Source organism: Aptenodytes forsteri, unplaced genomic scaffold (assembly GCF_000699145.1).
Source record: "Aptenodytes forsteri isolate BGI_AS27 unplaced genomic scaffold, ASM69914v1 Scaffold93, whole genome shotgun sequence".
Classification (NCBI taxonomy): Eukaryota; Metazoa; Chordata; class Aves; order Sphenisciformes; family Spheniscidae; genus Aptenodytes; species Aptenodytes forsteri.
In genome coordinates, this window is record NW_008794665.1 from 2532612 (window position 1) to 2557886 (window position 25275).

A 25275-nucleotide genomic window follows, 5' to 3' on the forward strand; every position below is an offset into this window, starting at 1 on the left:
CAGGAAATCGACCAATGTGACATAACAGCATACAGACATTTTATGAGCTAAGAAATCAGTTTTTTGGATCATCTGGTTTTGTGATAATAACATTGAATAGTTTTTGGAAAAAAGCTTTTAAGTAAACCTGCACGGTGTGTTTGTGAAGTAGGAAAAAAAGCGATAATAAATGAGATTGTATTAAAAATGTTTTCTGGTAGGTTTTTTAAAGTGTTTCCAAATACAGCTTATGTGATCAGTCTAGCTAATTTGGTACCTGTTAATTTTGTTCTTGGATTTTATAATACATCTATTTTTGGGGTGTTTTTTTAAATTGTATTTCAGTCATGCTGATCTATCATTGTCCTCCTCTGTTCAACTGGATTAAATCTCACCACTTAGCAGTTGACTTTTTTTTTTTGCAGTTGATAGAATCAGCACGCACAATGGATGAAGCAATAGCTGCTGGTTTGAAGTTCAATGATGAAGGTATGTTTAACAAAAAAAACCCAAAACCAAAAACAAGCTTTAGAAGCTGTAGCTAATTCAGTGAAGTAAAGTTGGTTGGGCGGTATTTAAAAAGTGGTAAAGCATATGCTAAAAGTTATACTATTGTTTGTTTATTGTAATAACATAAAACTGAAATTACAGGCTTTGCAAGGGGAAAGATGAAAAGAGGATGAGGACCAAAATCCAAAAATAGAACAAAAAAGGGGATTTTGTTCTGTGAAGCTCAGGATTGCTTTACATGTGGGTCCTTAAGTGGTTTCTGTTCTTGCTGGTTCCTTCTTTGCCCAGAAGTTGAGGCAAATAGTAGTGGGTTAGCAATAGTAATTCTAAATGTTTGTAGGTGAGAAATCTGGTGGTATGGAAAAAAATATACTGGAGTATGTAGTCACTCATAACTAGATATTGTTGTATCAAGGCTCATCACAATTTTCTCTTCAAGTTGACTTCAAGACTTGCTTCTAATTCTGGATAAGAACTATTAGTCTTAAACATCAGACAAATCCCCGCAGTTCTCTTGCAAAACATCCCCGAAACCATGCCTTTGAGCCCTCAGAGCTTACTTAGGGGTTTTTGTTCTGCATCTGAATTTATGCAGTCTCATGCTGTTATAAAAACAAACAAACAAAACCCACCAAACCAAAAAACCCAACACATGATGTGGGAGTGTGTAGAAAGTGGTAAGCATGTAAAAGGGTCATCATTCTTGGGCTTTGGGTTTGTTTCTTGACATCACCTAAGTCCAGGGTTAAATCTCTTGTCTTACATTAATCTTTTTGACTGATGTACTGGGGTTGGTGGGGGAAGAGTGGAAGATTGGTATGAATATTAACGTCATTATAAAAAGCTGATCCATTTCAGCAGTCTCCATCTGTTTGCAGTTCAGTTGTCCATGGTTTTCCTGAGAGATCTTCATGGTTTGGGTACAATGGAAAAAGCTATTTATGATCACTCTTGATTATTTTAGTTGTTCTAAGTGGTTCATGTGTCTTTTCATGCAGTATCCTATGGATTTGGAAGCAATTTGTCTAGGAAGCTCATGTGCTGAGGGAGAACAGTTTTACTCCCTTTCTGAAGTGGAAGATTTTTTGCTAATTCAGTTCCCCCTGTTGTACTTACCATGTTTTCATCTTCTGATTTTTATATACAACTTCAAAGATTTTTAACAATTACCGGAAAGCTTTAAAACATTGGGCTAATTTTAATGAAGGGTTGCTTTCGTGTTTTGTTTGGGTTTTTTTACCCAACCAGACCAACATTTTGAGGTTATCACTGTGTGCATGATCAGATTCTATAGATGGGACTTCTTGGATGCTGGCAATAGAAAAACTAAAGCTGGCATATTTTTGAGGGACACACTACTTCTGAGTGCTGCTGCTCCTGGTAAACCCCTTCTTGGAAGACTATGATTACTTTTTAAGGGTTTTGATAATATTAAACCAATTTAAGCTAATATATATCCTTAAACTTTGTTGCAGTTCATAGTGTTTGAACTAAACCACTTTGATTTCTGGTATGTAGGCCCTGCCTTTTGGCCATTTTTGTGTTGATCTAAGAATGCTGTTTCCTATCCTTTCAATACAAGCCCACAGAAAAATCTTGGCAGCAAAATTCTCACTAACCACAGCTGTTGTATAAAATATTTAGTTAGGAGTAAGCATGCCTGAAAGTGATGGTATAAATCACCTCATTTTGGACACATTTTTTAAAAATGGTGACATTACTGAACATCTGCTTATCTATGTCAATTTATGATATGCTTTACTTGTTGTGAAGTGTTGACTGTGTGAGAGGTCAGAGACAAAATACAGTTTTGTGAAGCATGGCTTTGCTAAAAAAGTGTGGCCAAGTCATCCTCAAATTTTTCTGTCCTTTCAAAAGACAAAAACTTGTATTTATATGTTGAATTCAGTAGTTGTATATAGCTAAAACAAGAAGCATTGCAGATGATTTATAGGTATGAAGATTAGATGGGACACACTGAAAATATGTGTATGAATGAAAGATGTGAAGTTATAGTAATACCTGCTGCTTGTGATCTGTTTCCGATGTTTTCTGTACATCTTGAAGACCATGAAATTGGTGAGGGTGCTTCTGAGCTGAAGCCTCATGTAAACCTGTCTGATGTTCACTGCTTTTTGAACAGGCAGAAATGACTGTTTCTTTTGTAATGGCAGGGGAAGTCACAGTAATAAGGGGTTTTTGTAGTGGTAGCGACAAATAACAGTGGAAGTAATTACGGATGCCTCTCTAAATTTTGAAACCCTGGAGCTGCTTTTCTCATTGCTCGTTAATCATAAAATTTATAGAGAGAACAAGGATTCCTCTGGAAGGCCTGGTGTGCCCTGCTCCCACTCCAAGGATGGTTCCCGTCTAGCAGTAATAGAGTTTCTTCATCCCCTCGGCTGTATGCTCCCTTAGCACAGGAAGGAGTAATTAAGTGTACCTTGCAAAGTGAATGTTTTCAGAAAGTTGGGGGTTTTTTGTCATTTGCAGATGTGGTGGGTTTCAGAAGACCACATGTTAATTTCTAAATAATTATGTGTTCATAGGTTCCTGAGACCATGGTTATCCAGATCCTTTGCTACAGTTTAATTGCCTCTAAAATTGCTCACGATCGGGCTTTCTTCAAAGACTATTGAGTGCTCAGCCCATGACTTCAAAGCAGGAAGATCTTCAAAATAGTCTTACATGGAGCTCATGTATTTTTTAGGGCAAAGAGATTTGCAGGGTCACTGTTCCTATTCAGAATTATCCATCCTGTTGAGCTTAAGCAGTAATAGCATGAGGCCTCCGTGACTTCTAGTGCTTTACCCAACAGCAGCCTAACAGCCCTTAGCTTTGAGATCAAGACAAACGCACATTTCTCAGACTTAAGCTAGTAGCGTGGCTTTTCCTGGCAATGTTGTTTAAACAAGGTTTTTGGGCAGAAAGGTCAGGGTCTGAATAGTGAAGGAGAGCCATCTCCCCTCCATTGGCACATTCTCTGGATGCTTTGAACTGTGCCTCTTGTATATATTTATACCTATATATAGAAATACGTAGACTTTGAAAAAATCTTACCAGTGTTTTCTGGTATTTCTGGCAAGAGCCTTCTTTTAAGGAAGAATTGCTGATGCTTTACTTTTCTGTCTTTGGGATGTTTTAATGTTGTTTTTTATTTAAATATTTATATGTCACATCTTTCTTTGATGTCAGAGTGAGTGAGTGAGTCTGGTAGAAAAATTAGTATTTCCACACAAAATGTCTTTTTGTGCAAAGATGTGGCTACTTAATTTTCCACAACTAAAACTATTTTGATCATCCAGGCAGTCTTTTGGATTGGAAAGCAAGCGTGCTTTTTTGTGTGTGTGCGCGCGCGCGTGTGTGCGTGCTTGTTCACTGGTCTCCTTTGGCAGTGTGGGAGGGGAGGTTGGCCAGAGCTGCTGGTATCAGACATCAAAGCTCTGCAGGCAGTCAGTCTTCAAAAAAGATTTAAGTTGCAGTACTATTTCAGATCATGGACTAGGAATTTTTACAGTAATTTGGTCTGGTAACAGTTGCTGCTTCAAGCAAAGCTAATGTGGAGAAACAGTGGTAATGTGTTCTTGCCTTCATGAGCTGTGGACGGCGGCAGTCAGAAAATGCACCTGACTGGGCAGGTCTTAATGCTAAGATGATAATCTCTTGATAGTCACCAGGGCCCAAAGATATTCAGAAAGTTCTGGCTCATATAAACTATTCATAAGTAATATGGTTATCACTGATATTTAGTTATCAGCAACTTAATATGCATAGTTTTCTTTCAGACATTTGGATTTAATGTTGAAAACTGTTCGGTGTAACCTCTCTGGTGTGCACCTGAGCCAGAAATCAATCATCAGTACTTCCAGATTGGCAGTGATGTACATATTCCAACTCACGATTAGGGTTCAGCCTTGGTTAAATACCAACTTTCTGAAAGCAGTCAGCTTGAATAAAAACACAGACACGTACCTTTATGCAACTTGTGTGTAAAACGCTTGGCAATTATTAAAAAAAACAAACAAACAAACAACTATTTCAGTTGTTATATATGAGAGGTAAGTGCTTGATTAATTGCCAAACTACTAAAGAAAACTTAGAGGTAAATAAACACATACTTTCAAGCAGCTGCTTTGCTTGAAGTTTCAATGTATCTGTGGACTGTAATAGGAAACTATTATGGAGACTGGTAAACATCTTGTGCAGTTAATAAGTAGCTACTATAGTGTTGGTTTGAATGATCCTACTGTTTTGGGGTGAACTTAGTGAAAGTAATTAATTCTTCTTTTCTGACTCGATGCTTTTTAAAGCTGCCTGTCGTAAAAGGAAACTAAAAGGTTCTCCCACAAATGGCAAAAACAGAAATGAGCAAGTCACAAAAAAGCCAAAAGCTAATTATGTAAGTACTGTTTTTTCTCTCTGTGCATTGTAAAATAAGTGGAATTACCTGACTTGGTCAATGACAGTGGTGTCATGAACTTGGTGTGTTTTATCAGAAAATCCAATCAAATTTAAATTTTGCCATCTGAATGAGGTTTTTCTACTTTCTTCTCATTGGCAATTCTGAATGGAATTACCTGCTTTGTTCTTTAGTGTTTGTGGATTTGTATCCCAATAGCCTGTTCACTGCTTTCGTGGAAGTGGTTGATGGCAGGTAGCAGTATGTGAGGCGCCGAGTACCATTCAGTTCTTGTGAACATCAGTGGGAGTTACAAGCTACGGATCACGTTGTCTCATCAGGTCATTCCTTGTGTTTCCTCAAATAGATGAAGTTCAACATCTGTTGCTACTGTTCTTCTGTGTTACAGGAGTAATGTTGTTTACGTATGTATTTGAAACTATGACTTAGGGAAAACTTTCGACGGAATGAATTGGTTACGTTTAAAGGAATAATTACTTTGACCTCTGCTAATAAATAGGAACTATGTAATGATCCTGGTGCATTCAGGTTGGTATTTGGCAGATCTTATGCACAGTCCTACAGTGCTGTCATGAGGCCAGCTCCCAGGCATCCCAGTAGACATCCTTGAAAACCACTTATGGTAGAGAAAGGGAATTCTACAGTAAATACTGGAGGCTGGATGGAGGATGGTGACTACCTTTGTGTTGAAATTTAACTAAATATTGTCCTCGGTCAGAACAAAATGAAGAAAACAGACTTTTCCATGAGAGCAAAAATAATATTACTCAGATATTCCCCTACTTCTGGAGGAGAGCTGTGAATTTTGTGAGGCAAAATTTGCTGGGGTTTGGGTTTGTTCCTCCTCACCAGACCCCTGGGTTAGGTTACAAAGGAGACTTTACTGAATTATTACCCAGCCAGCCTAGCAAACAGTGCTTCACTGGACCTGGTTTCATGCAGCAGTTTGATTTCTGTGCTTAACAGTTCCATTACAGTTAAAAGGGGAAGGATAGGGAAAAATAAGGCTGAAACATGGGTTTTTAGAATTCATAATAGAGACTTGTAGTGAGAAAACTTGCAGGGTTTTTTTTTCTCGCTCTTGCTTTTCCTCTGGTTCCTAAGCTGGTTCCTAAGACTAGAGCATACTTTGCCAGCTATTGTACATACTGTAGCTGTACTCTTGATGATACTATAAGCTCATTGAGGAAAGGAACCGTGTCCTCTGTTACTCGGAGTGCTTCTGGGTGATCTGGTCTGTGCTCTTTTAGCAAATAGCATCATTCAGTGAAATAAATATTGATCAAACCTGTTGGCATCTCTGCTGTAGATAAGTAGATCTGTAACCACTTTGCATTCAAAGCTCTGTGAAGAAACTTGCGTAATTCTTTGTGGTGAATACATAACAGAGCAGCTTGTGGCATGTAGAAGTTTTGGCACTCGTTCATAAGAAACCTCCCTTTTTGGAGGCTGATAGTAGCTGTTAGTGAAGCTATTGTTGATGAAAACTTTTGCCAGCTTTTTATGTGACTCCATGGTGTTGTGACACAGTATGTGTGGATTTTTACCTGTAAACCTTCATATAAACGCACCATTTGACATGTTTGTAGACTCCGATGGGTTAAATACTGCACGCTTGGTAATCTAACCGAACTGACTGACTGTTAACGCTGCCATCTTCTGCCTTAAATATCCAGAATCACTACTAACTTTTTATTTTAAAGAAATACAAACTAGATAGTTTTAAATTATTTATATTTAGGTATGTAACTTTGCACTGTGTATGCTTATCAAGTAAAGAATGCCAGTCTTTCATGACTGAAGACATTTTCTGCGCTTATGAAAGCTTTGATCTTATTTCGATCATTGGCTATGTATGAGGAATCACTTCTGCAACTTGGATTTGTCTAAAGTGCTTTTGTCATTTAGAGTGGCTCTTTAAGGATAAGCAATATTGATTAGGTTTGATTGTTTTTAATTTTTTTTTTCTGTTTCTATGCTCGTAATTTACATTAAACCTAATAGATTTCTTTTTTTTAATGCAGCTGGATGAGTCAGAACCCCAAAGACAATGGGAGAGGCAAGAGATGCTTGTGAAGAAGCTGCAAAATACATTCCCTGGATTGGATAAGGAGGTGAGCTCATGTCTCTTGATGGCACATCAGGCTTTGACTTCTTAAGAAGATTGCAGCTGTTGATAGTCCAAATGAAACAGTCCTTACACCAGCAGCACTCTTGGAAAGACCCCAGGGTAGGAAGGTCTTTGCTGTTGCTGCTTTTGGAATGTAACTTGCCCTGAACTGAGAGCAGTTGGATGTAATCAGGACTATATGGAACTTCTCACCCTACTTTTTTGGTCCCGTGACAAGCCCGGCATAGTCAGATTTGATGACCTGTTCTAAAAATGCATGGGGAAATTATCCCTCCCTCTCTCTCACACTCTTCTCCCCTGGATGACTAGATATACTGTGTGCTTTGTATTAGTTTAGTACCTGACGATACTCAGCAACTGGTCAGGGCATTTTAATACTGTGCTTTAAATTGTTGGAAGCAAAGCTTGTTTATGTGTGTTCTTACCCTTTTGAAAAGTGGAGTGCAGCTCTGCCTAAACTGAGTGTGTAAGGTTAAACTGAAGGGTTTTCTCCTTTTGATTTCCTTTATTTTGAATCATCTGATTTACTGGGGTTTTCTTTGCCTTGTGCAATTAAAATTAAGTGTTAATACCTTAATGTTGTTATGCACAGAAATTTAGTTTTTGTTTATCTTACCACAATACGGAATTTCTTATCTTTTACTAGGAACTGAGAGATGTACTTCAGGAACATAACTGGGTGTTTCATGAAGCACTGGAGGCCCTGAGAGTATTTGCGGAAGATGATGAGGGTAAAGACTGATTTATAGTCCATTTTATCCCAAGATAAAACAGACTTGTGATACAAATCTTTTCTAATGTCCAGCAATGACAATCCTGACAGCAGTATGCCTAGAAACTTGCACTGATACTTGAAATCAGTATTATGGGATGGATAAAAGAAGGAAACTCAATTTTTCTGTATTTTTAGGTGTCATGATTATTTTATCTTTTGCTCTGTAAGTAGAGATAAATATCTTTGCCTTGTTAATACAGATTTACATAAGAAGTTGTAATTACCTATGGGTGTGTCATAAAATATATTTTGAAGTGTGTCAAAGCTGACACCTGCTCCCCTCCTGCTTGTTTAAAAATAAGTTTTGTTTTTTAACTGGAGTAATTTGTAAGTCGGTGATTGCAAATAACTGCATAAGTGACAAGTGACATACGCTATTTTATCCTTTTAAAATGTATTCTAGGAGAGAAAAATACTAGAAATAGGCTTTAAATTATGCAACCAATTTATAAATATCAGTGCATTAAATGTAGTAGGGAGTAAGAACGGTGATATAACTGTGAGTTATAACTTAAATACTATTTATAGTATTAAATACTATTTAATGAGTTGATTGCTTTTCAGTGTGTTACACAGCTGTCGGGTATGCATATGTTTTGCTGTTTCAGCTGTTTAAGTATTCTTGGGATAGGGTAGTATTCTTAATTGGATTCTTTACAAGTGGAGAGAGCTATCAGTATGCATGAGGTTGGGTCCTTGCTGCTGCTTCTGAGGAGGTAGACATTGGGGTTGGAGTCAATCAGCAGCAAGCTGGGATTGGGCAGAAGAGAAAGTGTTACAAGTGGTTTCTCCCAAAGAAGGAAGAAAAACTTCTGAAAATTACTTGCTCACATTCTGTTAGATAACCCTACTGTCTTAAAGTAAGATAGAGGTTATTTTGGTCAGAAATACCTAATTCTTCCAGTTTCTTTAACAAGTGCATGTTTTTGTTGTCCCACCTCTAATGCTGTGCTGAGATGCATTAAAATGGAAAAAATATGTAATTTTCGTGGTGAAAGTAGGCTTGTTTTCTGAAATCAGCAGAATTGATATCTCTGCAGTCGGGTGGAGTGGGACCAATATCTCATCCCAGCAATATGTCGGAGTTCTTAACTATCTGCTTTTACCTCAGAGCTTCTGCAGCTCACACATATTACATAGCATTGATCATCTGTATTTTAAGATAGTTACTTACAACCTTCTGCTATTTGAGCAGTATACAAATTAGCATTGCTCATCTTATACTCACAGTTGGTACTATTTACATGTTTTAAACAGACTTGTATGGTGTTTGCTCCTCTTTTCTTTTCTCTTAGTAACACCTGCTGTTGAGTCGTGTATTAAATACTAGAATTGTGTTTTATATCTATATAGGTTTTATTTTGGAAGAACAGTGGATTTGAATTTGCCCTTAACCAGTATGCGTTGACTTGTTGCCTTCTATATTGCATGCATAGGCATGGAATTTCCTCCCAAAAGTGAAGCTTCTGACTGGACTGAAGCCTCGGCAAAAAGCCAAAGTGATGAAAGCAAAGAGAAGCCGAAGCAGAAATCTTCCGGGAAGGAGCAGAATGGCTTTCGGAAAAAGGACAAAGGCAAAAGGAGCATTTGGAATACTAAAAGAGAAACGGAAGACTCAGAGGATGAGTCAGCTTCTGAAGATGGTGGTAGCTCCCTTGACGAGGACTACAGCAGTGGCGACGAAGTGATGGAGGATGGCTACAAAGCGAAAATCCTCAGCTTCCTGCAGGATGCTTCCCCGAGCGAACTGACTTTGATTCCCCAGTGTTCTCAGAAAAAGGCTCAGAAGATAATAGCGCTCCGGCCCTTTAACAGCTGGGAGGCTCTGGTAGGTCTGCATTCTTCTTTTCCTATCCCCAGCCTGCCTACAGTCAAGGTGGCTTCAGCCTAGGGAGGCTTAGATGGGTGGCCTTATCCTGATTAGGCTAAAATGCTATGTTCCTCCTAAGCCAATAGCATTTCAAATAGTGTCATATGACCTGATTTTGAATGAATTAAGGGGTGATTTTCCTGGAAAACTCAAGCTGATTGGCTGACATTACTGTCACTCACTCTGTAGCATAAAAAGTTGGTTGATTTCACTGCAGAAGAAGAAATAAGAGCTTTCACTTGGGAAGGAGGTGTTTGCTAGTCTGTTCTGAGCTCTTGTAGCTGAAAACCCATGCAGGAGGCAAGAACGTGGCAGGACCTTTACTGCAGACACTTGAATAGCAGCAGCAGCAGCAGCTTCCAGGGTAGCTCCATGATTGAAGGTGCCAGCATGGATATTTTCAGTTTCATACAAGAAACAGTTGTCTCTCTTTTTTTTTTTTTTTCTTTTTTTTCTTTTCTCCCCTCTCTCCTTTAATCTACTGCACCTTAGTCTCTAGCATGGTTTTGCTAGCTGAGCAGTGCAGCCATTTTTTAGTGGAACAAGCTGCTGTGTTTTTATTAATAAAAGGTAAAGCATCAGAAGGCTAAACCACAATCCACAACAGAAGGGAAAACGGTATCTCTTGGTAAGTAGATTATCTACTGTCACTGGGGTGTTACTTTCAAATGTTTCCCATGGTTTGTTGCCTTCATATTTCATGCAGTTTCAGTTAACTGGAAGACATCAGACCTGGTAAGAGCAATGTCCTGGTAAGAAAATTGAAGTGCATTACGGCAGATTTTCTTGGTTTAATTTATTAGTGCTTAGGATTTTAAAGCAGTAACTGTGCGTAGGCCCTCTTAAAGAGTAATTGGTATGTTTTTTTCATCAGTATGTGTTCTGAAACCTCCCCCACTGATGTATGCAAGATCCGCCTGTATTTTTTCAGAGCAGAATAGAACTTCTTCAATATGTGTAAAACAATAACATTTATTATTTGGTGTGTGAAATGTTTTATCACAAAACAATAAGAGATACTAAACAGATTTTTAAGGAAAACAAAATGATCTTTGTATGTTGTGTTGCAAGGGGGGGGACAAGAGGAGGATACTTGGAAAAAAAAAAAAAACCCAAGATGCAGCTATGCTGCAAAAGAAATCCGTTTTGCCCCAAGCCTTTGGCTTCTCACAGAACATCTGTCATACGGCTATTCCTTTCTAAACTTGTTGGATTTTGCCTGAGCTTAATTATTTGCAGAAATATTTGCTACAGGGCTGTTCTCCTTTTCTCTGTGTAAAATATTTAACAGAAAAAAAGCTGCATGGGCCTGTTTGTGTTCAAAATTTGTCTTTCATAAAGGTTGCTGCTGTCAGCAACCACATGTTTATGTAGTGTTGTGAATACTTGCCCAGAGTAGAAGTAGTTTGCAGCAGATTTTAGCAGATGTTTCATATCAGTGTGGATTTAATTGTTTATAAAGATCCAGTAGCTCAGTGACCCAACTTTTTCCTACTAATTAATAAGAGTGGTAGAATAATGGAAAGAGGTGATTCAGTTTCAGCATTAAAGAAATTGGCTTAGTTTTAAGGTCTCTTTTTACTGTAATGATATCTTTTGTAACACAATGTAAAGCACTAGAAGTTGTTACCACTTGTTCGTTATTAGAACTGAGGAGGATCTTAAGGCTCTCAGCCTGAGATTAAGACTAAAGCCTACTTATTTGCAAATTGAATGTCTTATTCCAGGAAAATGTAAATTAAAACGGCTTTTTTATTTTAGACAAGCTTTTTAAGTTGGACTAAGATTTTTTTTTTCAGATGGATTTAAAACGAATTTCAAGCTTGTGAAGTTATTACGTTATTAAGAATGCTTGAAAATACTTCTTTGGAGCAGGTATTTAAGACAGATGTTTAACTTGATCTAATAACACTTAAAATACACAGAAAAAAATTTAACAAACATGATTTTCAAAAAATAAATGGAGAGAGCTGAAAATGTCCTTGCTGACAAGGATTAATTCCTTTGGCAATTTAGAAATGCCCATACTCCAGTCTTCAGTGCTGGAGATAACTAGCTGGGAGCGCCTCCTCTCAAACACTAACTTGCGTAAAGAGTGCTTGGGTATGTCCTTGAAGCTTTAGGTGTCTGTCTCCTCATTCAGAGAAGTGATGCCTCTCTCCAGAATACGTTGTGTGCATAGGGAGAGTAGTAGGTAACAAAATAGATTGGGATGTGTGCTCTGAGAGAGTGCCTTTCTGACTACTCCTCATATTCACATCTTAAAATTGCGCGTTGCTTTCTGAGGGCGGGAGGTTTCAAAGGGTGGTCCCAGGTGCCTGTGCTGTAGAAGCAAGCCCAAGCGTGGAGCTGAGACAGAAGAGGAGGTGTGATGCCCAAATGGGAGATGCTGGAGCAGAAGTTCATGAGAAGCAGCTCTCCACTGCTGGGAATTGGGGATTATAACACAAGGGGAGCAGATGGGGATGCAGGGGTCTGCAAACTAAAGGGTGGTCAGCAGAAAGCAGGGCTGTGCGGGCTAGGAGGAGAGGGAAGGAGGAGCACTGAAAACATGGCTGGCTGTGGAGGGCAAGGAGAAGATGAGGGTTCAGAGCAGACTGCAGGACAGGGTGAAGAGGAAAGTTCACCTCCCTGTGTCTTGGTCTGATGTCACATGTTAAGTAGCTTTTGTGCAAGGGGCCAGCATTCAGCGATGTTTTCCTCTCATGGTGCAGGCCTGCTCTGTACTGGCTTCATGGTCTACACCTCCTCGGGCTAGACACGTGTTAGTAAACCGACAGCCATTAGAGATATCTCCCTTCCTGGTGGGTCCTTTCCTATGTTGGCTTCCCACCTTCCTTTCCTGTTTGCTTCGGGATCCTGGTGACACCCCACTGGCACACATTGCAGGCCGTAGACAGCATGATTTCTTTCCTTGGTGGAAGCACTTCTGGGCACCCATCGCCCTTCCTCCTCACCCTCACTCCTCTAAAAAACTCGTTGGCACTTAATTATATTTTAACAGTGCTGTCTTTTCCAGAATGTTGGAATTGGCCAGTGTTGGAAATGGCAGATCTCAGCGCCGTTTCCTCAGCGGACAGGCTGTAAACACGGTCACATAACAGCAATACCTGCCTGTGTTCAGTGTGTGCCAAGAAACAAGGGCAGAGCCAAAACTGGCTCCAGAAACAGCCCAGCTGAGCTTTTGGGGTCTGGGGAGGTGTTCTGTTCCTTAGCCTGTTGTGTGTGCCCAATGCAATTTCACGCTGCCTCTGGTAAATGCAGGGGTATGAACTGGAGGGAGTTTAATGCTATTTAGTTTCTTATTTTTAAGGTTTATAATTGTCAAGTGTCTGGATTTCCTTTTAGCATAGAAACATATGTATCTGTATGAGATTTGCTGTATCATCTCATTTCTCTCATTTGCGGTATTCTATCACAAAATAAGCCATCTCTTTTAGCATTTAATGACTTTATGCAAATTAAACCATGTCTATTGTTTTTAAAAATTACAAATTCTTAAGGAGTACATGCAAGTTAAACTGACACAAAATATTACATAGAAATTCTGACATAGCATATATTTAGCTTACCACTTTTAGGGGAATGGGAGAACTGAGCAGTCAAAGATGGATTTATTTGTCCATCATACTCTGTATACTGCAATAGTATATGAGCTAGGAGATAAAACTCAAGGAAGGGCAGCTTCAGCTTTTTTATCATCTCTCATTTTGTTTGGCTGCACATGTACAAACTGCTACGCAAACCAAACTAGCAGGAAATCCAGAAGCACCTTGCACCAAAGCAAACTGAAGGGAGGCAGCAAATGCATCAGGTTAGAAGTGGGAGCTGCTTAAAGTGGAACTAGGGTTTGTTGATCGAGGTTGAGGCTGACTTCCCCCCTTAAGCGGTAAAGTGAAATCCTAAATCGCCTTCAAGTGGTGTAAGGTAAGCCCAAGTAGAGCCTGCCAGCCTGGTGGTTATGCACCGTGGGGCACTGCTGCAGCCCAGGACTCCAGTGGACCTTTCTTCGAAGCACACTGTGGAAGCTCATGGGTTCAGTTGTCCATGATGTTCTCACATTTTTTGGACCTCATTTGAAAAAAATGAACCTGGGAGGATGTCAGAACCTGTGGTAAACCAAAGGCCACCCAAGGATCTGCTTTGTGTTCTGCACGACAGGGTAACATCGTGTGTTTCACATGTAAACCAGTAGATAAAGTTTTTCTTGTTGTAACTTGGAGATGAATGTTAACATGCTGACACGAAACAATACAATTCCTGTTAATAACAGATGGCTTATTTCTCCACCCCTTTATTTATAGATTACAGGATTTATATTCATGCCAACCAAAGCTTTAGGCATCAAAACAAATGTTGAATTTTTTTAATTGCCTATTAAAAATCATGTTCTTTCCATGTTTTTTTATTTCTGAATAAAGGTGTCTATTTAGAAAACTTCTTCACAAGTGTTGACATGTGTGCCTTAGCCTGGTTTAACCTATGAGTGTTGGTAAACTTTCTGGGTTTTGTTTAAAATGGAGCAAAACCACAAACAAACAAACAAAAAAAAAAAACCCAAAACTGTAGCGGCAGGCTGTCAGTAGAGGGCATCACTACTTTTTTTTTTTTTACTTTTGAGTCAAAGCATAGCCTGCTTGTACACTTCAGCTTAACAAAGCTTGCTTTTACTCTGCAATGTGGCAATATTGATCTGTTACTTAACACGTAATAGCTGGATCATATGACCCCTTCTTTTTTTAAGGAAGGAATTCTAGGAGAATATATGCCTTTTAAGTCTTGTGCTAAATTTTAACAGATCTCTGATTTAAAATTCAGAGAAAACTGTGTGGCAATTACTTCTGTTTTAACAAAAGAATGGCAAATCCAAAGGTTCTTGTACTCTTCAATTCTTTAAATCTATTAATAAAAAAGGACGATGTCTGTTCTTTACAGTGAAATAACTTTATGCATATATATGCATGAAAATACTATAATTACAAATATGACCCCAGTTACTGCAGAAATAAATTTATTAAAGGTTTTACACTGTCTGCAGTTGGCCCTACGTGGAATCCAGGAGAAGCTGATGGACCTGAAGGGCCTGTTTTGACATGACTTCAGGCTTCTTGGCTCTAAAATGGAGAATATCCATATTATAGTGAAGATATGAAGTTTAGAGGAAGGAAATATAAAGTAACTAGTGTGGACTTGAGGAAGCAAGTGGTGGAAGTAAGGCTTCTGTGTCAAAATTAATAATGCTCTATAGTTCAAAAGGAAAAAAAAATTAGGAAAATTTAAGTTTTAATTAAAGACGTGGTGTCACATGGTAGGTCTGTGGCTGGCACAAGGTTGTGAGAATGAGCCTCATGAGTAGCAATTCTCATAACAAAAAAGAAATCAAGAGCTCTTGGAGAAAGCATGTGTTCATGATTGATGTAGGAAGGACTGTGATATGGAGCCATTATTTAAAAAAAAAAATTATGCTGGATTAGATGCGTCTTCTAGCAAGCATGAGTGAAGCAACATCTGCTCTAAGTAGTAGACTCAGAATACAAAGCAGCAGAGGAAGTTAGCCTCGGTCAAGGTGGGAACACTTGTTTTGAGAAGATGAGGACATGGTGGCAGAGCAGTTACAGCACTTAAAGATCTCTTCTCAGCCAAGCCAGGAGGGCATACCCTGTTGCGGGATAGGGAGCCACAGTGATACTGAATGTGGGCTGTCCATGTGGCTCAGTAGCAAGCTTTTCATTCAAACACTGGTGTGCTTCATCTTTGTAAACTAGGCGTGCTCAGGAGCGGTGGACAGGCCTTGTGTCAGTTTGTATTTACATAGAGGTTCTGGTATCTTGACTTGTCCTCTGCCAGCTTGTTTGCTAAGACATTTAGAAAATGTATTTGTCCCTCTGTAAAATGAGGATAATACTGACTTGAAACATGCACATGCAAAAAAATGGAGAAACTGAATGGTGCTAAAACCTTGTCAGGATGATGGTACTGCCCATGAAAATGTATTGGCAAGTGCTAATGACCTGGTAGATTTGTGTAAGTTTGTGTTTCACAGATTTCACAGGAGGTCGGGTTTGTTTCAAGAAAAAAGAGTTTAGGTGAATCTTGGCTTGGTGCAGGAATTCTCCTCCAACACTGAAATATGAAGAACTGAAAAGAATGAACCAATTCTTGCTGATCTTTTGGGCCTGTCAGTACCTGGTGACCACAAAAAACCTGACATAGTTTTGGGAAACTTCTTACCCCTTAAATCTTTATTTTATTCCAGTCTGCCTAAGTCTGGTTTGAATGTGCCGTTTGTGGTACAGTTAGAACTGGGACTGAGTAATGCTGAGCTCCAGACAGATTCATAACAAAATCTTAATAGCCTTCTTCATAGGTTGGTTTGCCTTGATGCCTACATTATGCTTACATCTTACATCTTTAGTATCTAATAGGGATTGCTTAAAAGGAGATCTAATGATAATCAGTACGGGTTTTTTTCTTCTTTTTGTGGTTTTGTTCTGTCAGTGGGCCTGACCTTCAAAGCTTGCTTTGCACTGTAGTGCAAAGCCTCCCCTTGAGGATTTTACGAGTTTAAAGCTCCTATATTTTACATTAGAAACTCTTCAGAGAAATTGTCTCTCTTATTTTAAGATATGTTTTACAGTGCGAGGAGCTATAATCATGACCTTCAGTGTGGATTTCACACAGTTTTGCAGTGGGCCAAGTGTGTAAGGAATATTTGAAGTTTTGAGAGGAGGTTGGGTTGCTGTTACTGTCTGCTCCTTGAATTACTTTCTGTCTGCAGCAGCTGTGGATTTTCACCATTGCACCTTTGCTGCTATTGCCAGTGTTCATAGTATTTTTTTTTTTAATTATTTTGCAGTTTACAAAAATGACTAAGACTACTGGTTTGTCAGAAGACATAGTGTGGAATTGCAAGATACTGCTGAAAGAGAGGGACGTGGTTCTAAAGCTCATGAATAAATGTGAAGACATTTCAAATAAACTGACAAAACAAGTAACCAGGATTACTGAAGATGGAGGATGTGGATGGAACATAGAGCAACCCTCCATTCTGAATCAGAGGTATCTTTCCCTTTTTTATACTTACAAGGGTGTCGGATAATAAGGTATACTTGAAGACTGGAATTTTCAAAACTGTAGTTGCTGAAAGTAGAGTTGTGAATGTTTGACAATTAGCAGCTCTCAGTGAATTAGATAGTGATGTGCAACACTTGAGGGAATCCAACAAATGTTTTTAAGTGTGTCAGGAAGGCTGGTGAGGAGGATGAGAACATAAACCAAAAAGATATAACAGCGCTCAATACCTTGTTTTACTTGCTCTGGTTTTTGATGAATGTAGAAGCCAACCGTGAGTGACGGGATCATGAGCTGTTAACTTATTTCAAACAAAAGGCCAAACAAAACTGATTCTGTAATGGGGGACCTTACATTTCAAAGATGCCAAATTGAAATGAATCTGAGCAAACTTGTAAAGTTTATCAGCTGGGCTGAAGACCTCGGTCAGGAAGTTCAGACGTACAAAATGATCCAGTGGGAGGGACACGGGGAATGTGTTGGGGGAAAGGATTTATTTCAGAGAGGTAAATTGGCAAGGATCTCCAAAGCGGTATTGGGGAAAAGAGAGAGAGCTTAGGAGGAATGGAAATGGGTATGGTGGGGGGCATTATCCTAAGGGTTAGGAAGCATAGGGGTGAAGTGGGAATGGGCAGAGTAGGAAACTGGATTAGACTTGAAGGCTGTTAGTAGTAAATAGCAAAAGGATTTTCAGCTGTGTCAAAATAAAACCTGAGAGGAAGAGGGAACTGTTTGGAGGGAGCTTATAAGTGATGTTTCTTCTTTGGCAAAAAATGCTGAACTAAGTGACTTGCTGTTGAGTGTGTTTTGTGGATTGTGTGTGTTTGGGTTTTTTGTTGGGTGCTGACACCACCAGTAATTGTACAACAGAGCAAACTTAGTGATGCAGCTGCTAAATGCCACTTAATTTTTTGTGTATTTTAAAAATCAGCAGTTGTGTAACTGCTTTTAACTGGTTGTGGATCACTGATTTTAGAAGAAAAGTATTTATTGTAATGTTCATTTTGATCATTTAAGATGTATGAAAACTACTTAGAAACTTCAGAAATGCTCTTTGGTATTCAGGTGACTGATTAAGTAAAGCTTGTGTTTTTCACTCCATGAGGAGATCTGGAGTGTATTAAAATATAGGCAATGTTAAACTTACATTCTGTGATTAACATAAGTGTAAAGTTGTGTTTCGTGGAGAAACAAATAAAAGATGGTAACACAATAAGCTTGATTTCTTAACAGTTTGGAACTTAAGCCGTATCAGAAGATTGGTTTGAACTGGTTAGCATTGCTGCATAAACATGGATTGAACGGCATATTGGCTGATGAAATGGTAAGTGTGAAACTGGTTATTTAAGAATTGTTAAAAGTTTTGCAAAAATGCCTTTGTTAAATTCTTTCATTTCCTAGAAATCCCGAGCAGATATAAGTAATTTGTTTTAGCTAATGTAACCTAAATTGCAAACAGCTTCTCCAAATGTTTAGAAGCTGCTGAGCTCTTACTTTCAGTTTGAAAGTCAAAGGTAGCCTAAGATTCATGACACTGAAAATTACAAGTCACATGGTGTCTTCTGATGCAATGGAAGCAGTTTCTACCACAACAGATTATCCTCAAACCATTCATTTTAATAGCTCCTTGGCCATAAGTATATTTCATTCTACTTGTCCAGCATTTTGTTGTAGTGAGCCCTTATCTTCTACACTCCTCCATCAGTTTCAAAACAGGTAGTTAACGATACAGAAAAAAACTAAGCGGGTAGAAACCTTTTCTGCTTCTCCAGCATTTCAACCATCTCTTGTCATTACGCTCCCTGTAAGTTTTGAAAGAAGAGAGAAAAGCTTATGGGTTTGAGGGTTTTTTTTGGTGCTGAGTAATTGTACAACAGAACAAACTTAGTGCTGCAGCTGCTAAATGCTGAATGTGTTGTCAGTGGCTTTTAGTCCTGGCTGATGTTCATCTTGTGACGAACCATGAGTGAATGGGTGGGTTTGCTTCACTAAGACGTAGGCAGTGTTTCTCAACTTCCATACGTTTCATATTTGTAAGAACTACCCTATGTGTGTATTTTGTGGTAGATAAGATAAATTTTTAAATCCATGATACAGAAGACAGAAAAGTGAGTATTGGCGGAAACATAGGCTTATCTTAAAGAAATCTGATTTCCATATTAAATTCCACTTCAGAAATAGCTGGAATATCCTTTGTACAACTGGCTCAAATGGAAAGAAACAATTAGTTTCCAAGTAATCATTTGTCGGCAGCACTGTTTCAGGAAGGTAAATTTTTGAAGAAGATTTGAGGGATGAACTTGAACTAAAATGAAAAACTTCATAAATGGAAAAGATGAATCCCTGATGCTCAAATGTTGAGCTGAAAAGATAATTGAGTTTGACTGCGATTGTACTTAAGAAGGAGTTGTCTTCTGTAAAACACTGTGGTTAAACAGAACAATTTTTCTGTGCGGATTTGTAATCTTTAGTTAACATTGACTACACTGTAATTGTCTTATGAGTACAAAACACTAGTATGTTCTACAGGTTGTAAATTTTGTTTAAATGGATTTGTTTTCTCTTAGGGCTTAGGAAAAACAATTCAAGCTATTGCATTTCTAGCTTATCTCTACCAAGAGGGCAATAGGGGTCCCCATTTGATAGTTGTGCCAGCTTCAACATTAGGTAAGTTACAAGCTTCAAAATTATTTTTGTTTAAAAAAAAAAACCAAACATAAACAGACAGTGAAACTAAGATAATTTTGTGAAAGAAAACTTAATTTTCTTATGATGATATTCAACTCCTTAAGTAATTTGAATTGGAATGCAAAACTGAAGGCATGCTTGTTCTGAATTAATTAGACCTAAAGTTTTTTAATATGCTCTGTATGCTTCACAAAAAACAAAGCTGCTTGTTACAATTTGAACTTGTTTAGCAAAGTAGTCTTTTTACTTACTGAATATTGGCTGAAATTCCTAGTCTTCAGGCTGTGCTTAGGGTTAGGTTTCATGACACTTGAGACATTTAATGTCTTTTTTCCCTTTTTGCTGCACAGAATCTGTCAAAGCAGATCAAAATCCTAAAACGATGAGGCTGACTGTCTTAGTTGCATGTTTTGATTGTTTAGTGACCTCAGTCGAAAGCAGGAAGAATATGGTGGAATAAAATATATCAGCGAAGCTGATGAGTTTGAGCAGAAACTAATTCTCCGTGGAGTTAAATTTGGTTTTGTTGAATAATTATAGAAAGGAGGAAGTAGCAAGTTTAATTTAGAAAGAAAATGCTGCTTTTAATATAAAATAGTTATTTGGGCTTCAAAAATGTCTCCTAACGCATCAGAAAAGCTTCCAGTTGTTCAACGTCAGTTTGAAATTGCTGTTTTCAGTGTGCTTTTAAAATCCACTAGAACCCATTTTTTTAAGTAACTTAATGCATGTTACTTAAAACCTGAGGTGTACATAAAGGTGTAAACGAAGGTGCTTTTGTGAAGTGAATCGTAGAGGCTCATGAATTGTAGTGGCAGGGTGGGCCAAGCCATCCAGCACAGGGATGCCTGGGAAGTACGGTCTACCTGCATCTTTCCTGACACTTTTCCGGAGGCGTCTCCTCAGCCCTGATCGGGGTCTGGCCTGGGTCAAGTGGCATTTACCAGAGACCCCCTTCTGCTGTGGTTTGGGGTCAGCATTTGTGTTGGCTGTCAAGCAGCTTCCCCTTGGGCATGGTAGCGTCGCCGGTGGTGGCTCTGCTGGCTGCACATCTGGAACTGGGTCAAGTTGTCAGGCTTCCTTGCCTACTCCCAGAGGCAGTGTGGCTTCTGATGGAAAAATTATTGTAGTGGCAGGTTGGCCCAAGCCACATCCAGCACGGATGCCTGGGAAGTACGGTCTACCTGCATCTTTCCTGACACTTTTCCGGAGGCGTCTCCTCAGCCCTGATCGGGGTCTGGCCTGGGTCAAGTGGCATTTACCAGAGACCCCCTTCTGCTGTGGTTTGGGGTCAGCATTTGTGTTGGCTGTCAAGCAGCTTCCCCTTGGGCATGGTAGCGTCGCCGGTGGTGGCTCTGCTGGCTGCACATCTGGAACTGGGTCAAGTTGTCAGGCTTCCTTGCCTACTCCCAGAGGCAGTGTGTCTCCTGATGAAACACTTCTGGATGCGAGTACCGACAAATGAAGTGATTTGCTTTCTGAGGAATTAACTGGCTAGGGAAGAAATCAGGCTGAAAAGTTAAGCGTTGTAATATTTTTTTACATGGTGGTTACAGACCATGCAGGGTCTTTCTATAGTAGTTTAAAGTGCAAGCTGGTTAAACAAGAATTACTTAAAGCCCAGTTGTGGGTTGTTTAATTTCCCTAAATATTAACAGTTTTCCAGCATTTAGACAGAAAGTTTCTTAACTGTCAGGAGAATTTAAAGGGATTTGCATTAAAATCAGATGTTTGGTTTAATGCTGGGGTGTGTCTGAAGTTATGTAAGACATAATAAAGTATAAATGACTTGTTTTTTATTTTAATGATGTCTTACAGATAACTGGATAAGAGAAGTTCATCTGTGGTGTCCTGAACTGAATGTCCTTTTTTACTATGGTGAGGAATCTAATTTAGAAATTAATCCAATAATACAGTTGCTAACAGCCTAAGAAAAGATGAGTTGCTCATGGAAGCATTGTTTTAAGACAGTTGTTTAAATACATGTACTTATCGCTGAATGTATTTCTGTGTCTTAATTTTTATATGTATACAAATATATGTACTTGTACTCATTTTATGTTTTGTCCTTTTGTAGGATCCCAAGAAGATAGGAAACATCTCAGGGTGGACATTAATAATAAAGTTGTTGATTTCAATGTGATTGTAACTACGTAAGTACAGTAATTAAATAACAAGTGAGATTTAGTTAGCTCCTACTGACCTCTAGCGGTACAACAAAACAAACTATGTTTGGAGGTTGGTGAGATGGGAAGCGAACTTATTTTTGTTTTCAGGTAATGGTTAACTAGGGTTTTATTAATGTGTAACGGATACTATGTACTAGATGATCTAGATATTATCTATTAATCATATAATATGTGCCAATAGATACATATTACTTTGCAATAGATTTGCATAGTTTTTTGGAAAGTGTTACTGAGAGCACTGGCTCATGAAGTAAACTGTAATTATTTGCCAGTAGTAAACTGTGTTATGGTTGGTTACTTCTAGGCAGTTTTACTTACTGCACCTCCTGTATTCTCTCCATAACTCTTAACAATTTTAGAGAATTTAATTTGATTGTGATAACAGTATGTTCATGTTAAGTTTGCATTTAATGTGTCTTTTATGATATCTTTCACTGACAGATACAACTGTGCAATTAGCAGCTCAGATGATCGAGGACTGTTTCGCAGGTTGAAGCTTAACTATGCAATTTTTGATGAAGGTCACATGCTCAAGAACATGAGCTCTGTACGCTACCAGCACCTTATGACAATTAATGTAAGAGGTTTAGTTATTGTTGGGTTAAGAGGGGACAACTCCTGTTTCTTCTGTTCTGTAGTTATGGGCTGGGGGAAAATGGAGTATTAACTGTAAAGTTCATATACACATAATATTCCAGAAACTACAGTATGCAAGTGGATATAAGTGTTGGTGTGGTCTTAGGAATGGATCCTGCGTTGTGAACTCTTTCAGGGAGACAAGCTCCCAAAGAAATGTAATAAATTTCCTATAGCATCATTACAATGATGGTAGTGGTTCAGTTTCAGTATTAAGCAATTTTCCAGTTTTATCCCACAGTAGTAAAGATTGTAAACATGCTATTCTGATGACTTGTGCTGAAACACTGTAGTATTTAAGGACCTACTTTGATAGGACTGTGCAAGAAAAGCTAGCTCTAAAATAATTTTTTTTCTTGTAGCTTGCGGCCTGAGTCAGCAGCATTTTGAAAAAGAGAAAATTTGAGTACAGCTTTTTCTCTGATTATTGTGATTCAGGACTGTAGTATTCATACAATAATAATATACTTATGATCATTTATTATGACTTACTTTTCAAGATCATATTTTCATCAAAAGCCTTTTTAAGAAGCTGATCTTTGACCAATTAAACTGTGGCTTGTACTTGCAATTCAAAACTTGTGCACAAGTACTGTGTGACATTAGAAAAGATGATATGGGAGCAACAATTAGCACATTAATAAAAAAAAAAACCCAAAACCCAAAACAACAGAAAAACCCACAAAACCAACCAAACAAGAAAAACCCTAATAGAGCCAGGAAGGCTTTTCTTACATCTGGATTAGGCTTCTTGAATAGTCTTAAATTGATATGTGCTCAGTTCCCCACAGATCTGTAAACCATTTTGTTGACTTAACCAGGAAATTATTTCATGGGATTTAAATATATATTAGGTTTAAATAGTTATAATTTAAACCAAGCTCATCTTCTCAGTTCTCCATAACAGTGTTGTTTCTGCCAATATTCTTTTTTAACCTGTTCGACTAATGTTTCTCACTGCTGTTTTCCACTTTGGACAACCAGGCAAAGAATCGCTTACTGCTAACGGGGACTCCGGTTCAAAATAATCTGTTGGAATTGATGTCCCTCTTGAATTTTGTCATGCCGCATATGTTCAGCAGTAGCACAAGTGAAATCCGAAGGATGTTCTCTTCAAAAACAGTAAGTACTATGTACTCTCTTCTTGAAAATAACATTTATTTGTTTTTTTGCTAGAACACTGCTGTTGCTGCATAACTTCTGTTTTATTGGTATCTTATGGAAACAGGTAGTGTGATTATGAAAATCTAGAAAATGAAACAATGAAATAAACCATTTAAAGTAAGAATGTGTCATAACAGGATATCTCAGAATACTAATGGTCCTGTTAGATCTGTCTGTTCTGGATGGGTTTTTCATCAAGTTAGAATAGTTAAGTTACAGCTGAAAACTTCACACTGTAATTGAATTCTTGCAATATTTTCCTTAGAAGAGTGCTGAAGAACAAAGCGTATATGAAAAGGAGAGGATTGCACATGCAAAGCAGATAATAAAACCATTCATCTTGAGAAGAGTAAAAGATGAGGTAATGTTTTATCTTTAAAATAATGGTTTCATATCATCAAAAAGCCTGATGATCTTTGAGACTAACAGTAGAATTTAAGGTCAAATTTTGTCAGTGCTAGCTTTAGCTGTTTATCTAGGAAGAGCAAGAAACTTGAGCTATCTTTTATCTTTCAGGAGTTTGCAAGTAAAAACGTGACCTGCTGCAGCTTTGGGTTTTGACGCTGCTTATTTGCTGACTATTTACAGTTGGGAATTTTAGTTAGGAAAGATCACTGAAAGGTGATTCAGTGCACTGCTAAGCGATGAGAAGTGAGAAATCCTCCACATTAACCACAAATATATTTGTGACTTTATAGTAATGGTGTTTTATTTTAACGGAAAGGATTAAGGCAGTGAATGTGCATGTATGTATTTGTGTATATGTATGACTAGAAATGTGTGTGTTATTTTGTTATCATCAAAATGTTTCTTCTTCATTCTAAAATCCAGAACCTATTTAAATTCTTCTATTTAGAATAGCATATATAAAAGAAAGGGAAAACTTAATAGTGATCCGAAAAGTGTTTCTGTGTACTTGCATATTTTAGTAGTCAGTGGCTTGAAGAGGGTATCTCTGATTAGCAGAGGAGTAGGTTCCAGGTATTGCATGTATTATTATTTTGTGCAGTTTTGGAGTGTGCAGACCGTGTTGCTTGATTGGGGGGTGATGTATAATCCAAATCAAGTTCTGAGTAAGTCGAACTGCTGACTCAGTTGGCAAAGTTGCAGCCAATGAAAGGAGTTGGGATGGGGAGAATGAATAGAGTAGCTTAAAAGGAGGCTTGTAAGATAGTACAGAATTATTGACCGTTCACTGCAGTACAGTTTTTACCTGGTATGTTTTTATTTTGTCAGGTCCTTAAACAACTACCTCCCAAAAAAGATCTCATTGAATTATGTGCCATGTCTGAGAAACAGGAACAACTTTACTGTGATCTCTTAAACAAGCTCAAGAAAACTATTGATAGTAATGGTATGTGAGGGTCTCGTTTCCTTTTGCTGGATTTTTTTCATGCCCAGACATATGTCGAATGTGACTACAAAGCCCTTGCTTTGTAGAAATGTCTAATACTCATAAACTGACTATATCCCTTCTATGAATTTTTCTGAAGTTCAGGTAATAGGTGAAATGTCAAATTTGGTTCTTACAAATAAAGTTCTCCTGAGAGATAAAGATGTGTCAGATAGGCATCTATGTGCTACTTCTGAATATACCTTATTTTTTTGTTTACAGAAAAAAACTCTGATATGGGAAATGTAATGATGCAACTTAGAAAAATGGCAAATCACCCTCTCCTGCATCGTCAGTATTACACAACTGACAAGCTCAGGACAATGTCCATGCTTATGCTCAAGGTAAGGTGATGAGATTCAGAAGCAATCCTTAATTTCTCAGAATTTTTAATGCAACTTAAATAGATTTTTTTTTTTTTTTTTATTTGTCAGCTCTCTGGTCAAAAG

The 25275-nt window shown here is 38.2% G+C and overlaps 1 protein-coding gene across 1 annotated transcript in view; it reads left to right on the plus strand.

Moving 5' to 3' along the window:
* The window catches only part of SMARCAD1 (SWI/SNF-related, matrix-associated actin-dependent regulator of chromatin, subfamily a, containing DEAD/H box 1), a 45883-nt gene that overhangs the window by 15473 nt on the left and 5135 nt on the right, over positions 1 to 25275 (plus strand). Inside the window, exons 4-18 of the mRNA XM_009273537.1 lie at positions 405 to 468; positions 4800 to 4888; positions 6934 to 7023; positions 7687 to 7771; positions 9252 to 9643; positions 16542 to 16744; positions 17990 to 18080; positions 19324 to 19423; positions 21263 to 21322; positions 21522 to 21597; positions 22075 to 22210; positions 23254 to 23391; positions 23699 to 23794; positions 24670 to 24787; positions 25049 to 25170. Coding sequence (XP_009271812.1) covers positions 405 to 468; positions 4800 to 4888; positions 6934 to 7023; positions 7687 to 7771; positions 9252 to 9643; positions 16542 to 16744; positions 17990 to 18080; positions 19324 to 19423; positions 21263 to 21322; positions 21522 to 21597; positions 22075 to 22210; positions 23254 to 23391; positions 23699 to 23794; positions 24670 to 24787; positions 25049 to 25170 — 1860 coding nt within the window. The remainder of the gene's footprint in view (positions 1 to 404; positions 469 to 4799; positions 4889 to 6933; positions 7024 to 7686; positions 7772 to 9251; positions 9644 to 16541; positions 16745 to 17989; positions 18081 to 19323; positions 19424 to 21262; positions 21323 to 21521; positions 21598 to 22074; positions 22211 to 23253; positions 23392 to 23698; positions 23795 to 24669; positions 24788 to 25048; positions 25171 to 25275) is intronic.